The 17,321-nt window shown below is 36.1% G+C and overlaps 2 protein-coding genes across 9 annotated transcripts in view; one reads left to right on the top strand and one right to left on the bottom strand.

Moving 5' to 3' along the window:
* Positions 1 to 157: 157 nt before the first annotated feature.
* Positions 158 to 15,064, top strand: LOC107519059 (lanosterol 14-alpha demethylase). The gene is made up of 10 exons (XM_016161302.2): positions 158 to 472; positions 1,984 to 2,082; positions 4,023 to 4,199; positions 5,385 to 5,511; positions 7,016 to 7,190; positions 8,965 to 9,084; positions 9,500 to 9,695; positions 11,367 to 11,462; positions 11,746 to 11,914; positions 13,712 to 15,064. The coding sequence occupies exons 1-10, from the start codon at positions 299 to 301 to the stop codon at positions 13,888 to 13,890; spliced, it is 1,512 nt and encodes a 503-aa protein (XP_016016788.1). The 5' UTR covers positions 158 to 298; the 3' UTR covers positions 13,891 to 15,064.
* Positions 14,757 to 17,321, bottom strand: part of AKAP9 (A-kinase anchoring protein 9) — a 143,426-nt gene continuing 140,861 nt past the window's right edge. For 7 of the 8 annotated variants that reach the window (XM_036230337.1, XM_036230333.1, XM_036230335.1 and 4 more), the window contains one exon: positions 14,757 to 17,249. In XM_036230337.1, the coding sequence (XP_036086230.1) occupies positions 17,215 to 17,249 (35 nt within the window). In that variant the 3' untranslated portion in view covers positions 14,757 to 17,214. The remainder of the gene's footprint in view (positions 17,250 to 17,321) is intronic. The other variant, XM_016161301.2, reaches the window with a different exon arrangement.

Genomic DNA, 17,321 nt, shown 5'->3' with positions numbered 1-17,321 from the left:
CCGCCCGTGCCATAGGTGCAGCCTGCCTCGCCAGGACCTCTCTCCTGGCGTAAGGAGACCGCGCCGTTATAGAGTCCTACTTAAGGGGCGTGACCAGCGGCAGGCCCCGCCCAGTTCTGTGACACCGGGTGGTGCGCGCCGGGAGAGGGGGTGGGACTGGGTATAGTAGGAGACCTGGGGGCCGGGGCCGCCTCCGGACGGCCATCCGCCGGCTTCTCTCGCTCCGTCGATTCGGACGAGCGGCGGCGACCTCGGCCTCCGGCGTCCCCAGCGAACTGCAGCAGCGGCGGCCGCCGGAATGGCGTTGCTGGGTTTACTGCAGGCGGGCGGGTCGGTGCTGGGGCAGGCGATGGAGCAGGTGACGAGCGGCAACCTCCTATCCATGCTGCTGATCGCCTGCGCCTTTACGCTCACCCTGGTCTACCTGTTCCGCCTCGCCATCGGCCACCTGGCCCCCCTGCCAGCCGGGGCGGTACGTGCACACGCGGGGGTCCTGGCGGGGGACGCGGCAACCAAGGCGGCGGAATGACTAGTGAGAGGGGCTACCGTGGCTGTGCTCGGCTGGGTGGTGGCAGCAGGAGCCCCGGGGGTCGGGCGCTGGCTTTGATGCGGACGGTCTTGATTCTGGCGGTGTCTGGTCCTGGCCGGGGTCGTGCTTGCCCCGTTTGTGGTTACAGTGATAACTGTGCTGGCCGCGGCACCGGTGACCTTCATGGTCGTTTCAGAACTGGCAGCGGTGGCCCAAGCTGTGGCGCTGAACCCCCTGGTGGCCGTACTGGCAGCCTTAGGTTTGTCGCGGGCCTGGTGGGGCCTCTGGTTGAGATGCTCTTGGTAGTTGCTGCCCTGGTTGCCCATGATCCTGGTGACTGCACTTGGGTGGTTCTGTTTCTTGAGGCATTGCCCCTACTAGCGGTTTGTATCGGTATGGTTTGGTAGAGTGGAGTAATTGGGATGTTGTAGGGAACGTCCTATAATGCTAATAAAATCAGTTTCTCTAATTTAGTGGTTTTATTGACCACTGGTTTCATATTTCTGTAATATATTGGATGAATGAATCCTTAACCAGCCAACACCTAGTAGCTTTGAAAGCTACCCTTTTACTGACAGTGGAATGTACAAACTATTGATCAAGTAGTTTTTAAAATTTTTGTTTGAATCATAACAGGCAAGAAGCAGTACTATTTGGAGTTTTGAGGAAATAGTATTTATCTTTGGGAAGAAAGGTAGCTGTAGTATTTTAAGATTGTTACTGTTATCAGAAAAGTGAGTTTTTAGTGCTCCTTACTCTTTGAGACCACTAAAGATCTGAGGAGTAATGCTTTTTCATCATTGTAAGTTTGATTTCCAGACTTAATGTTATAATCTGCAAGTCTCATTTTGAGGCATCTCGAATACCTTTTATAGTGAATACTAGAGTTTCTGCTAGAGCAGGTCTACTCTCTTTAAAAAAATCATTGGACGTAGTTTATTTGTAGTTAAAGAAGCATGAGGTGTGTTCTGTTTACTGATTAGCATCGTTTCTTAAACATTCTCCTTATTTCTATACCTCAACTGTGTTTTTTTTCTATACCTCCTTTAGGCAAGATTGTGGGACTGAAATTATGAGTAGTAGGGGAAGTAAGTGGTGAGGAAATTATAATTTGATTTTTCTGTTCTTTTTTTTTTTTTTTGCTACTAATGGTGAGGAAAGTTGCCAAGAGCCACAAATAAAATTGGACATATTCTGGACATGTTCAGCATTTATAATTGCAATGACTTTGTGTTTGTCTAGTGATCTTATACCATATTTTGAGTTTGTTCTTTTTACTATGGATACTCTCCTAAGATATCTACATTTTGTCTGTTTTTAACTACTTTTGCTGCTGCATTTCATGGTAACTTTTTAGTATTAATGGCAAATTTCATTTATATAGTCATGAAACTTAAACTAGATTTTTCTCCTAAAATGAAATGTGAACTGAAAGTTTTTGTTTTATTTTGCAGAAAAGTCCACCATACATTTTTTCTCCAATTCCGTTCCTTGGGCATGCCATAGCGTTTGGGAAAAGTCCAATTGAATTCCTAGAAAATGCATATGAGAAGGTAAGTCTTCCAAATGATTAGAGGAAATCAGTGCTTTTCAGACTTTTCTTTTAAATGGCAGAACAGTAAAAAAATTGTAATCTTATGCTTATCCCTTGGAGACACTTTTAGCTTTTCCCATGCCCTGGGGTGATCTCTGAGATACCACTGAGGAAACCTGCAGTTCTGGTAACTATGGTTTAAAAATCACTGGCATAAATTTTGTTATCGGCGATCATAGTTGAAATTAATACTAATCTACTCTTCTTAACCACACATCTGTGGAATTCTCTAACCCGCACTACATGTCTTCTGTGACTTCAGTTCTACTTGGATGACCCACACGACTTTGTGGTCACTCAGATTTTTGCTCTTCTCCAACCCATTGAGCTTTCCTATACCAGTTCAACCATTTACTCCACATTCCCCTTAAGACTTGTCATCACTCTTAACTTTTACTTCCACACTGTGAATGTAGATGCCTACTCTTAACCACAGCTTCTCCTGGTTTGCCTGTGCAATTCCTTCTGTTGTAACCACTCTTTGACCTCATTAGGTCTTTTAGTCCATTGTTCCATTTACTTTGTTCTGGTCTCTCAGTCTTCTTTCTTTACTTTTCTTTTTTTTCTTCTTTGGGACTATGATCCATCATAGGAGTTATACTTTTGCCAGTACCTTAATTTCCTTGCCCCTGGATCTTTTCATTGTGTTTACGGGGTAAAACCCAACCTTGGAAGGGAGCCTGTTTGTCATTTTCTCCTTTCTTGTACCAAATTAGTTCTTTCCTAATTTCATGATTGTCTGCCTACCTTAAAGAACTTTGAGCACTGTTCAACAATCTTATTATGTTCCTGTGATTGACTTATATTCCTACTCGCAACAGTGACTGATTCAAACCTTTATTTTTCTAAGCTCCTGAATCTTCCATACCTTTCTATCAAAGCAGATAACTTTGCCTTCTCTTTAAAGAGATTAAAAACAATACAATGGGTGCTCCCTCATATTTCCAATTTCAAACATACAAATGTATTTATGGCTCTATAATCCTACTCTCTTTTCTTCTTCTTACATTAATAATTATAAAACACTTACTTTGGGCCAGTACTTACTGCTTTATATAGATTATCTCATTAAAGCCCAACAAAACCCCTTCAGGTTTATTCATTTTATAGATGACAAAACTGAGAAACAGATTATATAATTTGTTATTAATCTCACTAGTAGCTAGTGGCCAAGCTAGGATTTACATAGGGTTTGATTTCTAAGTCTATGTTAATAATAATAATAACAATAATATAATAATAATTAAAGAAAACACTTATGGCCAAGGTACTCTAACATATATTTATTTTTCTCTAATATATTTGTTATATGCATATAATACATAATATATATGTATACCTTCCAATATGTGTTATATATTTCCTAACAGTTCTATGAAGTAGGTATTATTACTATTCCCATTTTATAGCTGAGGTGCACTGAAGCATAGTGTTGGTGAGATAGTGGTAAAACTGTTAACTAAATAAACTTCTGGTGTCTTCACATAGCAACTATATGAAAGGTCATATCCTTTGGCTACTCCTGTAAATTAATTTTTAACCAAGGAAAATAAATCTATATTCTCAAAAATACTTTTTGCAGAATTATATATAATTAAAAAACTGACATATCACACATATGTCTAATAATGGAAGAATAGGTAATTATTAATGTTATAATGTCTATGTATAAGGTAGAAATATTTTCAAAATAAACAGTAAAAAAAGGAAAGTCTTATTTATATTCCGTTTGCAACTAGATGAACATAGTTATAAATTTAGACAAAGACTGGGAGAAGAATTGCATTAAGGTTTATGAATTTTTTTTTTCAACTTATTGTTTTGTGATTTAAGAAATTTGTGTCTTAGTGCTTCATATTTTTTGGTAACATCAGTATATGTGTACTTTTTTCTCTTTAGTATGGACCCGTGTTTAGTTTTACCATGGTGGGCAAGACTTTTACTTACCTTCTGGGGAGTGATGCCGCTGCACTACTTTTTAATAGTAAAAATGAAGACCTGAATGCAGAAGATGTCTACAGTCGTCTGACAACACCTGTGTTTGGGAAGGGAGTCGCATATGATGTGCCTAATCCAGTAGGTGACACTTATTTTCAAGAAAATCTGTATCATAATAGTTACAGCTAGTGGTATAATTTAAAATGTAGAAACAATTTATTCCTTGGTTCAAAAATCTGAAGAATCATGAGACATTTAAAAGAAGAAAAGCCATGGGTAACTGACAAAGAATGGGTATTTTGTTTTATAGTTGCCGGCATGAGCTAAGCAATTTTAAAGGCCTTTCTAAAGAAATAAATGAATGATAACTTAGCTCATTGGGATTTGATTTGAGAGTGTAACAAGAAAATCCCATTATTTCATATCCGATGTCGTCCTACTTTTCTACTACTGCCTGAAATTCTAGCGTAAGAGCTCAACTCAGCTAGAGACTGTTGGCTTTAGAAGTTTGTATTCTTTCTTTTCCCCACTAAAGTCAAACATTAAAGTGCTGCAAGTTGATGTAAAACACAAATTAGATAATTGGCCTAGTTGCTTGGGTGTGGGCTCTGGCTGTGAATGTACCACACATTACCTAGTACTCGTATAGTAGTTAGAAGTTGACATTATGTGCTGTTTCTCAGGATGGGAGAGGTGTGGGAGAATGAATAGCTCTCCTCAAGGCCAAAAGAAAGAGCCCTGGAAAGTATATCCATCTTTTCACACAGCTTATTAGATTCTTAAAATAGAAAACCTTCAAAAGATTAAAACTATTAGTTGTCTTAGTGTGAATTTATTTTATTAAGACTATATTATAATTTATTTTCCAGAAGTTAATGTCAGTGAGGAATGATATTTGGGAATAGAATAGGATAATATGTGAAGGAGGATAAAAATAATATCGAAGCATAATGGACCTTTGGGAGACTGTGTTGCTGTCTGAGTTGGGTTAGAAGACTAGAAGATAACAGAATAGGAAAAGGAAGTCCTGGGGTCAGGAGTGGGAAAGGGTGTAAGGAAGGAAAGCAGGAAGCGAGATTCTTAATTCATCATTTGTCTAGGGCCTGCGTAACAGGTGTCTTCTACACATTACTTTAGATCTGTGCACAAAAGTTCTAAGTTTGCCACATCTGGTGTAGTTTCTAAAAATTTTTTTACTATTTTTATTTTCAATTTTTTTAGAAGGTGGTTTTTCTTGAGTGTTACAGAGTAATAATAACCCACATGGATCTTGTGATAAAACAAAATTGTGTTTTAATCCTGTATACTCTTAATTGTTTTAAGGTTTTCTTGGAGCAGAAGAAAATGTTAAAAAGTGGCCTTAACATATCCCATTTTAGACAGCATGTTTCTATAATTGAAAAAGAAACAAAGGAATACTTCCAAAGTTGGGGAGAAAGTGGAGAAAAAAGTAAGCAAAACTTTTCGGCTTCGTATTTTTAGTAGTGTTTCTACTTTTCTATGACTAGAAACCTAAGAATATGTGTGTGTATATAAAAATCGAACTACAACATATGTAAAACTACCTTAGGTTTAACAGAAATAACATATTATGATTACCGTAGAGTTAAAAAGACCTGAGAGAAAGTGATTATTGCTGCTCACTTAGCAAAACCTTCAAATGGTTAATAACATGCATATTACTCAGCTCATTTGTACAAATAATATAAAAATGATTCATGAGTAGATTTTGGAGTAAACTGAAATAAAAATTTTAAATTAATAAAACAATTTTTTATCCCTAATGGGCAAGTAAAAGTCTAAACAATTATCTATGTAATCTTATTTATCTTATGTTGTATGGGAATGATTTATTCCACAAAAAAAGTAAATTTAAATATATGAGCTTACTCTACCTTTACCAAAAGTTTGAATTTAGTCATTTCCAGTAGAAGTTTTTAAGAATGTATTATATACTTTCTTGCATTATATTGTGTATTGAACATGACCTTCTTTGGATGTTTCTGTGATGCAGTCTTTATATTGGACTGCAGTAAGTGTTTCCTTCTGAGACGATTGCCATCCTCATAACAGGAAGCAACCTTTGCCTATGGGACATTAAGATCTTTGTATAGGTCACCATGTCTGGGTCTGGTCTTTGGCTCTATAAAAGGTCCAGAAACTTTATTAAAAAATATATATATATACTTCAAGTTGATGTAGTATTTCTAACCATCTAGAATGCCAACTATTTACTAAATACAAATGAGACATTATAGCACCAAGAACACCAGAATATTTGCTGAACTTCTCTTTGATGGTAAATCTAATTGGAAAGCCAGATGATGATTGGAAGTTCATTTGGTGAACGTGGAATTAAAGAATGGGGCATTGATTGGATGATTTCTATAACTGTAAGTGTCATTCAAGTGTGCTGGCCTGAAGCACCTGTCTCCAGTGTTGGGGTGTGCCAGCTGGTGATTAGTTAACAGTTTTCTTTTTTATACGTGGTCAAGATTTCAATTTTCAGTCCTGACCTGCTTACTTTGGACCTGGGAAATAATCCATTCTTCAGTTTTAGAACTGCTATTCCTTGGGAAGCACCTCATTATTGTCCTCATATGCACTAAATAGACTTTTCGCTGCTTTTGTTATACTGTGACCTTGAACTCATTAATTTTTATCTTGATCTTTTCAAGGTGAAGGGCTCATGAATCAGGTTTAGAGATGCCTTTGTGGCATCGACTTCGGTTATTCAGAGGGTTGGGGTACTTCCCATCATTTGGTTTCTTGCCCCTATTTTGTGTAGTAGGGCAGCCACATGTCTCTCTCTAAGCTTTTTGGATGGTATGAATATGTTCTCAAGTTGTTTTTACTCTCAGTTTTCCTTCACAGTCATTTTAGATCTCTAAGAAAACAGAACATTCCAAAATAATTTTTGGCAATATTAATGGAAATGATCTTTTTTTCTTTAGATTTGTTTGAAGCTCTTTCTGAGCTTATAATTTTAACAGCTAGCCATTGTTTACATGGAAAGGAAATCAGAAGTCAGCTCAATGAAAAGGTGGCACAACTGTATGCAGATTTGGATGGAGGTTTTAGCCATGCAGCCTGGCTGTTGCCAGGTTGGCTCCCTTTGCCTAGTTTCAGGTATGGATAAAGAAACTATATATGGTGATTTAACTCTATATAATTACTGTAGTGTCGGTATGCTTTGGTAAGATAAAAATTAAACAAAATAAATAAATTGGGGGAGATTATGAGCCCCCATTCTTCTATAAGAAATCAGGACAAATTTTCTTTATATAAACTATATAATGAGCTCATTTAAGGTAAGTTTCAGTTATTAAAAAAGTAATTTGTTGTCTATATTTTAAAATCATCTTATGTCACATATTCCTTGTATTAATGAAAGCCTCTGAACTCTACCTAAAAGTGATACAGCCCTTGAAGCACTTGTTTGAAAGTATTTGACTATTTTGTAGTATATCGTGAAATTTCTTTGTTTAAAGTTTCAGTGCCTTTAATTTTCTCTTTGTCTCCTTGTGTGCTGTACTGTGATCACCGAAAGGGCAGGGACCATCTGTGATACAAAGAAATATTGCTCATAGGACTTGATATAGCTTAAAGTCTTTCATATTAGGAGGCTTTTTGTACCTTAGTTAATTCTTTTCTGTTCATGTGAGAGAGAGGCATCAAATTGATACTTTTCCTTCCGTTTCTGTACTTCTATCCACTTAGGGAATAAAGAGGGGTGGAAGTAAAAGAGCCAGCAGAAATTCTCTGGAACTCATTAATACTTTATACTTGTAAGAGAGCTTTGCAGTTTTCAAAATGCTTTCATCCATATTTTGCTAGAAAATCCAGCACAGCCTTGGGCCTATAATAAGTTCTCCATAAATGTGTATTGAACCTATTTCCACCTTTCCTATCTCCTGGGTGAAATCAGAAATTCCTGAGCTAGGTATGATAGGCCCTTTATTAGTCTTTCCAGCCTAGTCTTTTTTCTGTCTTACCTGAAACAACTGATTCAACCAAAGTATTCCATTCACTTCCTTAAACAGACCTTATGTTTTCTGGGCTCTGCTGCTTTCTCAATTGATTTCTGGTGACTGTCTTAAAAATGATGCAGTGTAGGAATTTTTATTTGAAGTCTTTGTTTAAATGGGGGCAAGGTTGTCAGATTGCCTGATTTTAAAGTTTGGCTCCACTGCTCACTGGCTGTGTGATCTTATGCAGCTGTCTGTGACATGAGGATAATAGCATCTACCTTGCAGGAGGTCAAAGTGAGCAATTCATGTAAAACACTTATAGTACCTATTACCTAGTGAGAGCCCTATTGTAATGGTATAAATAGGGAGTTGAAGTTTGTTTTCTGACTCTACTAGTATTTTTATCTTCTATAAAACTATGCTTTTTTAGAAAGTGAAAAGTAGAATCAAACCCTGTATGCTGTAGTCATAGTCTAAATCCTACCTTTAGATAATCTTCTGTAAATCTCAGGTTTATTTAAATCCTAGATTCTTTTGAAGAACCAGAGTGACTCTCATCTGCTTCAAGAATTTAGTTAAAATCTAAATTTCATGTTAAAAGTGTTCTGCTTTCTATTAAACTGAAATGATTCTAAAGGAATAATCATTTGAGTCTTGTTTTAGACCTTTAGCAGAGCAAAGGTAGTATGTTAAGAATCAGAGATCTATATGTTAAAATATATTTCTTGCCCTAAGAGACCCTAGAAATTCCTAACAGTATGATTTTCATGGTGCCTTTTTTTTTTCTCTTAGTTCTGAGTTTTGTCAATTATTTTAGGTCAATAAAGTTAAATAAGGATGCTTTAAGCTGGGTCCTGGTTATTTTCAAAATGAATTTGATGCCAGAAAGTACTACTATATTTTTTGAAGTTATTTTCTTCTTTGAATTACAGACGCAGGGACAGAGCTCATCGAGAGATCAAGAATATTTTCTATAAGGCAATTCAGAAACGCAGACAGTCAGAAGAAAAAATCGATGACATTCTCCAAACTTTACTAGATTCTTCTTACAAGTAAGAGCTGTTCAGATCACATATTAAGCTGAAGCAGGAAATTACACATTAAAACATAGTTAAATAATATAGCCAGTTTAAAAGTAATGACGCAAGATCAATAGCTATGACCTTTGGACTTTTTAAATGGATGAGACATAAATTTCGGGATCTTGTACCTTAGTGGAATCCCAGTGACTGTGCATGGTGAAAAATTTGCTAGATAAACTGTAATGAAGTCTTCTGTAATCAAAATCGTATTTTCTATTGGTCTATCTCTTTTCTTTAATGGGACAAAAAATTCTGACTTGTGATGGGCAAATGCAAGAAACTTTTATACCTGAAAAATTTATTCATTATGACCCTTTATTTAAAGGATGAGGCATGAAATATGTCTGCCAAAATGTTAAATTTGTGTGTTTGGTTCTTTCTATAGGGATGGGCGTCCTTTGACAGATGATGAAGTAGCAGGCATGCTTATTGGATTACTCTTAGCAGGGCAGCATACATCCTCAACTACCAGTGCCTGGATGGGCTTCTTTTTGGCTAGAGACAAAACACTTCAAGAAAAATGTTATTTAGAACAGAAAACAGTCAGTGGAGAGGATCTGCCTCCTTTAACTTATGATCAGGTTTGTTGGATTTTCAGTTTCACTGTGGCTAATTTTTAAAGGGGACAGTTCAAGCAACAAAAGCAAAAATAAACAAATGGGACCATATCAAACGAAAAAGTTTTTGCCCAGTGAAGGAAACCGCGAACAAAATGAAAAGGCAACCTACCAAATGGGAGAAGATATTCACAAATGATATATTCAATAAGGGGTTAACATCCAAAATATATAAGAAACTTATGCAACTGGATACCAATAGGACCTGAATAGACATTTCTCCAAAGAGGACATACAGATGGCCAACAGATATATGAAAAGATGGTTAACATCACTATCAGGGAAATGCAAATCAAAACCATAATTAGACACCACCTCACACCTGTCAGAATGGTCATCATCAAAAAATCAACAAATAATAAGTGCTGGCAAGGATGTGGAGAAAAACAAACCCTCATGTACTGTTGGTGGGATCGTAAATTGGTATAGCCACTATGGAAAACAGTATAGATGTTCCTCAAAAAATTAAAAATAGAACTATCATATGATCCAGCAATTCCATTTCTGGGTATTTATCCCAAGGAATCCATAACACTAATTCAAAAAGATATGCTCCCCTATATTGATTCCAGCGTTATTTATGATAGTCAAAGTACGGAAGCAACCTAGTTTCCTCGGATAAATGAATTGATAAAGAAGATATGGTGCATATATACAATGGAATATTATTTGGCAATAAGAAATAAAATCTTGCTATTTGTGACAGTATGGATGGATGTAGAGGGTATTGTGCAAAGTGAAATAGAGAAAAAAAATACCGTATTTCATTTATATGTGTAATCTAGAAAAACAACAAAAGAATCAAGAAAATAGCAATAGACCATTAGGTACAGAGAGCAAGCTGATGGTTGCCAAAGTGGAGGGGAGTGGGGAGATAAGTGAAAAATAGATTTTAAAAAATAAAGGGACAATTTGAGGTTTTCTATGTATTATAAATTGGTTAGCTTCATTTTTTGAAACTTCCCTATAGTCCTCCCTGGAATATCCTAATGCTGGATTTGGTTTGCTAGTATTTTGTTGAGTACTTTTGCATCTGTGTTTATAAGGGATATTGGTCTGTAGTTTTATTGTGATATTTTTGATTTTTGTATCAGAGTAGTACAGGTCTCATAGAATGAGTCTGGAAGTGTTCCTTTCTATATTTTGGAAGTTTGCTAAGGATTGGTGGTAATTCAGTTTTACATGTCTGATAGAATTCACTAGAGAAGCCATCTAGGTCTGTCCTTTTCTTTGTGGCAAGCTTTTTGAAATTACTAATTCAATCTGTTTGTTACAGGTATATTTATATGTTCTATTCTTGAGAGTTTTGGTAGTCTGTGTCTTTCTAGGAATATTTCCATTTCATTTAGATTACCTAAATTTGTTGGCATACAATTGTTATAGTGATTGCCTTCCTGTTACCTTGCCCTCCTTTTCCTTGTTGACCATGGACAGTGATAGAACAAGATAATCCTGGCTATTCTGAACCAGTTACATCTGTATCTCTACTCAGAAATTAAGCTATTTTGTAATTACTCATAGGTTAAAATAATTTTTACTTAAATTAACTAAATAAAATTTATAAAATATTTAACTTAAAATGCTGTTGAAGTATGTTAAATATTGTATAACTCAGGAAGTGTTTTCTCTTTTTAGCTCAAAGATCTAAATTTACTTGATCGCTGTATAAAAGAAACATTAAGACTTCGACCTCCTATAATGACCATGATGAGAATGGCCAGAACTCCTCAGGTTGGTCTCTTGGTTAGATTTCCCCCTCCATGCTGCCAGTTTTTATTTAGCAAAAAGTTGATTTCCAGAAAGAGAATCTTTTGGACTTTTATTTTATTTGTGTATATATTTCTAGCCCAATATTGGGTCACTTGGAAATCATTTTGTTAAAATAGTTTTAGTTGGCCTAAATCTAGTTTTTAAATATATATCTCATTTATATTAATGTTTTACATAATGACCTGATTCTCTAATAAAATGTTTTTAAATTATCTAATGAAATGAGTTGATTTCTCATTTGTAGACTGTGGCAGGATATACCATTCCTCCAGGACATCAGGTGTGTGTTTCTCCCACTGTCAATCAAAGACTTAAAGACTCATGGATAGAACGTTTGGACTTTAATCCTGATCGCTACTTACAGGACAATCCAGCATCAGGAGAGAAATTTGCCTATGTGCCATTTGGAGCTGGTAAGATAAACGATTGATTACATTTTACATTTGAAATGTTTGTCCTGATGAAATTTGTGCTTGTCAAAATAATTCATGTGTATTTACAAATATCCTTCACTTTCTTAATGGGGACATTCTTGCAAATGTGTGGGTATTTTTCCCATACCAGTTCTCTCTGTGGATACCAGCTGGGTTCCTACAATTCAGTTCAATTCCAATACTTCCGGGGTTAGCACAGACCCCATATTTAAGGGCTCAGTCCCACAAGACTGTCCCGCTACCCCAATTCAGATGCCAATTACAAGGCCAGGTTGTCCCCTGTTCTTCTGACCAACTGGCTATAAATCAGAGGTTCTTTCAGTCCCCTCCTTGGGGTTTCATAATTTGATAGTGGCTCACAGAACTCAGAAAACAGTTTGCTTACTAGATTATTGATTTATTGTAAAATGATACAACTCACAAACAGCCTGAACAGATACACAGGGCAAGGTATGAAGGCAGGCATGCAGAGCTTCCATGCCCTTTCTGGGAATGCCACCCTCCCAGCACCTCCACGTGTTCACAAACCTGAAAGCTCTTTGAACAGTCTGCCCCCGAACCCTTATATTTTAAGGATTTTTGTGGGGCTTCATTATATGGATATGATTAAATCATTGATCACTGGTGATTAATTCAACCTATAGCCCCTCTCCCTTCTGGAGGTCAGGGGGTAGGGCCGAAAGTTCCAACCCTTTCACCACCTAGCTGGTTCCTCTGGCAGCCGGGAGCCCCCACATTCTGAGGGGCTTTTCTAAAAGTCACCTCATTAACAAACTGAGTGTGGCCGAAAGGTGCTTGTTATGAATAAGAAGGCTCCTTCCCCTTTATTGTTCTTTTCACTTAAGAAACCTCAAGGGTTTCAGGAGCTCTGTGCCTAGGGTGGGAGGAAGACCAAATGTATATTTCTTATTGCAAATCACAGTAGCACAGTTGCTGTACCTTTAGTGTTGAAGCCAGATTTGAAGTCCTCCAACTTGGCTCTTCTTTTTCAAGATGGCTTTGGATATCGTAGGTCCTTCGCATTGCTATATGCATTTTAGAATCAGCTTGTCAGTTGATGTGTATATGACCTTGTAAATTTTGATGTCAGTATGTGTTGCTATATTTGGTTTATTAAATCCCTTTATCTTCCATTATCATTTGTAATGGCATAAAAAGTTTTGATTAGAAGGCTCATATTAACTTTTAACTAGGGCTCTTTTGGGACAGAAGGTAGGAATATTCTAGTATATTTCCAAACTAGATTAGCATCGTATATTTCAACCTGACTTCTATTTATTTTTTTTTTATTAAAATTATTGGGGTGACATTGGTTAATAAAATTAAATAGGTTTCAAGTGTATAATTCAGTAATATGAATCATTTGAATATTGCATTGTGTGTTCACCACCTAAAGTTAAATTTCCTTCTGTCACCACATATTTGACCCTTTTTTCTCCTCTATACCTCCCTGCCCCTCCCTCTGGTAACTACTAATCCACTGTCTGTGTCCATCAACCTTACATGTATTTAACCTGGATAGATAAAAAGTGATTGGAAAAGTCATTTTATAATTACCCAAGTGCCATTTTCCCTAAAAACAGAAGTTGAAAATCTCCAAGCATTTTTATTAACTATTTATAGTTTTCGTTTTATGTGAAAAGAATGTGTCATCTTTTTATTATAATATCTGTATATCTGCTTTTCACCTAACCTATAGCTCTTATCACTCCAGGCTAAAAATGAGAAAGAATTCCAACTGATTCTTAGGAATTTTTTTTTTTTTTTTTTTAACAGGGCGTCATCGTTGTATTGGAGAGAATTTTGCTTATGTGCAAATCAAGACAATTTGGTCCACTATGCTTCGTTTATATGAATTTGATCTCATTGATGGATATTTTCCCACTGTGAATTATACAACCATGATTCACACTCCTGAAAACCCAGTTATCCGATACAAACGAAGATCAAAATGAAGAAGGCAGCAAGGAACTAATACATAAAACATCACTGTAAACGGCAAAAACATTTGGAGAATGAAGTTGATGAAACAATTCTGTGTACTTTTTGTGTGTGTGTAATTTTAAGACAGCCAGCTTAACTAAAAGGTTTTATATTAACTGAATGGTTACATCAAATCTAATGGCATTTCAGATATTTCCTAATAGTTTTACGATGGATATTTACTACATCTGCTGAATTTAAGGAAATCAAGCTCTCATTAGTAAAAAACTGGGGGGATCTTGGTAATTGGCAGATTCTAAACACAATTTCCAGGTATTAATTTTAAGAGCATATGTAGCTCTTGGCAAGTAAGTTCAGGGTATTCGATCTTGGACTAGATCTGAAGGTGTAAAAGCCCAATGAGATACTTGGTAGCTTTAGGTTATTCATTCATTTACTAGGTAATGTTTGTATATGTGAGGATGAGTGGGTAGAGAATAGACTCATATTTAAAGCCTTGGATAAAAGAGAATCCTATTAATTGTTTTGGTATGATGATACTTGGCCATGATAGAGCTATGTTGTAATATATCCTTAGGAAGCACTGTCCCAGAGGAAATTGGGAGAGGTCTATGACAATAACTTAATTATATTTCCTAAAAATTAATTATTAATATTAAAGACTGCTTGTGTGACTTGATCTAATTACTAAATACCTACCTGATAAGTTTGTATCTGGTTCTACATGGTCACATCTGTGTGAAAATCCAAAATAAAGTCCCTAAGGAATAATTTTTTTTCTCTTTGGCTCAAGATGGTTGCGTTTCCTCTCCAGAATATAATTAGGAATTTTCTGTTACTAGTTCCATTTATTAAACCTTAATTTAGGTCAGTAAGCTTTTTTTTTTTTTTTTTTTTTAAATATAAAATCTGAGTTCAGGGAACTCTGACTTGAAGGGTAATAGGAAGCAGGGTCCTTGAGATTAGTATCACTGGTCACACTTTGTGAAGGCTGTGTTCAAGAACCAACTCAAATTATAACTGGGGGCTTGTCTCTATACCCGTAATTTGACTACAGTCTGATGAGGCTAAAATATTTTTCCCTTATATGTATGTAATGGTTTTGTTTAGGAGGCGGGAAGACTCATGTTAAACTTTCTGCTGTTAACAGTTTTTCACATTAAAATTGTTTTTGAGAAAAGTCAAGTCTGTATTCACAAATTATAATGTTTATGTGCTTCAGTGAGAATTCAGGAATCTGGGAACTTGGATGGGAAAAAAAATTGTTCTTGTATTAATTTCAAACTGTAATTTGGTATTTACTTACAAATTCAGGCAATAAACTACTATTAGCAGTACACATGATTTGGAACAGAAATCACATTCATATACAGATGTTATAGATCTCTTGAAATATCTTTTACTCTCATCACTACTTTGAAGTTATGGTAGCTGTTAGGTCTATTGCTAGATATTTAAACACATATTGTATCTCCAATTTTTTTTTAAAGTCTGACTATTATATAATTGGTTTCCTTTACAATCCTATATATTTTGTCTTTAAAAGCATTATTCTGAGAAAGGGACCCCACAGTTTCACAAGAAAGCTTGAGAGGTTCATGGCACACACAAAAAAAGTTAAAATCCTGAGGTAAGGCTAGTCTTTGTTAACTAGTTTTAGACTTACAGATTTAGATTTTAATGATAGACTAATTATTGAGAAGCATTAAATGGACTGCAAAGGCCTAATGTCATAAGAGGGCTGATGGTCAAACAATGGAAATGAAATGAGATCGCTTAGAGCACCTGTCCATTTGCTTTCTCCATTTTCCCTCAGAGCAGAATAGTTGTGCGGCAAGCAATGGAAGGTTTCACTTACAACCCTCACCTTCAGCTATCTGCTTTAGAATACATTTGTTATTTCTAGAACTCTTATTAGAACTCCGCTGCTAACATGGAAAATACAGATAATGTGAAATCTTCCAGATCTTGTGTCCATAGCCTGTTCGTGTTGGTATAAATCAGAATATCCAATGGTAATTCTCTGGTTATAAGCATCAAATACTACTCTAGCTGTTTTAGTGAGTTGCATGTTATGAGAGGACTCTAGTTAAGAAATAACATTGAGATTTATATTACCTCTGAGAGTTTCCCAATCTGGATTTGGCTTAGAAATACTGTTTTAATTCTGTTAATAAAATTTAAGATTTGAGTTAAATGAATTCTATATCATCTTCATGGATATAGCTTTGTGAGGCCACATCTTTGGACATAACACTAAATACATAATTGTGCAAATAAGGATTATTCATGAAAATACCAACACAGTTTTTAAAAAAATACTTTATAAAGTTGACACAAAGGCACATGGAGAATTTTTCCTTATGGAAAGAAAAGTCCCAGTAGTATCTATAAGATTAGGACAACTTTCTGAATCTCTAAGTCCTACATATATCAGATAAGTAATGAGATCATATGCACTGCCACAGAATGAATGTTTGTGTCCTCCTATCCAAGTTCCTATGTTGAAACCCAGTCCCCGATTTGTTGGTATTCACAGTGGGGCCTTTGGGAGGCGATACAGCATGGCAGAGCTCTTGTGAACAGGATTATGAAAGAGACCTCGGAGAGCTCTCTTGACCCCTCTGCCATGTGAGGACTCCAAGAAGATGGCAGTTTATGAACCGGGAAGCAGACCTTCACCGTTCACCAAATCTGGTTCCCAGCCTCTGAAACAAATTTCTGTTATTTATAAGGCACCCAGTATATGGTGCTCTGTCATAGCAGCCTGAGACATATACCGAGAATTATGGCTCAGTTAAAAATGAAGAGGGTTCCAATACAGTGTGGTTAAAATGGTGAAGTCATTTTTATTTCAGTACTTGACAAAATACCCCATAAAATTCAAAACTTCTACCATTATACAAAAATAGGTCTCTACAAGTGATATCTGTCATCATCACCAGTAGCAAATATATTAGGCAAACATGTAACTTCAGTAGCCTTATAAGAAAAGTGCAGGACACCCCAAGCTACACATTCAGCAGTGTCATAATGCGCGAAAGTTTAATCTTTTCACCCATTTGATAAATACACAAGGTTTATAATTTAATCATTTAAATTAGCATTCCACAAATATACATGTAATTTAATGATTATTGTGCATGAATACACACACAATGCTTATATGTACAAATTCCAGTTTGTTTTCATGTGCTGGCAAGGGATTCGTATACAATCATAAGCTGTGTTCGTATTGGTCCCATTGAATATCCACAATACAAAAGCACAAAAGAACCATTGATTTACAAAAGGAATTTGTTTAAAATCATTTCTATTCATGATGTTTCAAAGGATTATCTTCTCATGCCAGCATGAAAATGAGTTGAACCTATGAGAGAGACACAGGCTATTTAAATGATTTCAAATTAAACTGCTACATATGCCAGACTAATTAGTAGTT

Source organism: Rousettus aegyptiacus, unplaced genomic scaffold, assembly GCF_014176215.1.
Source record: "Rousettus aegyptiacus isolate mRouAeg1 unplaced genomic scaffold, mRouAeg1.p scaffold_m13_p_13, whole genome shotgun sequence".
NCBI classification, from domain to species: Eukaryota; Metazoa; Chordata; class Mammalia; order Chiroptera; family Pteropodidae; genus Rousettus; species Rousettus aegyptiacus.
The sequence above is the reverse complement of the archived record's forward strand: the minus strand, read 5'-3'. Positions and strand labels throughout refer to the sequence as shown.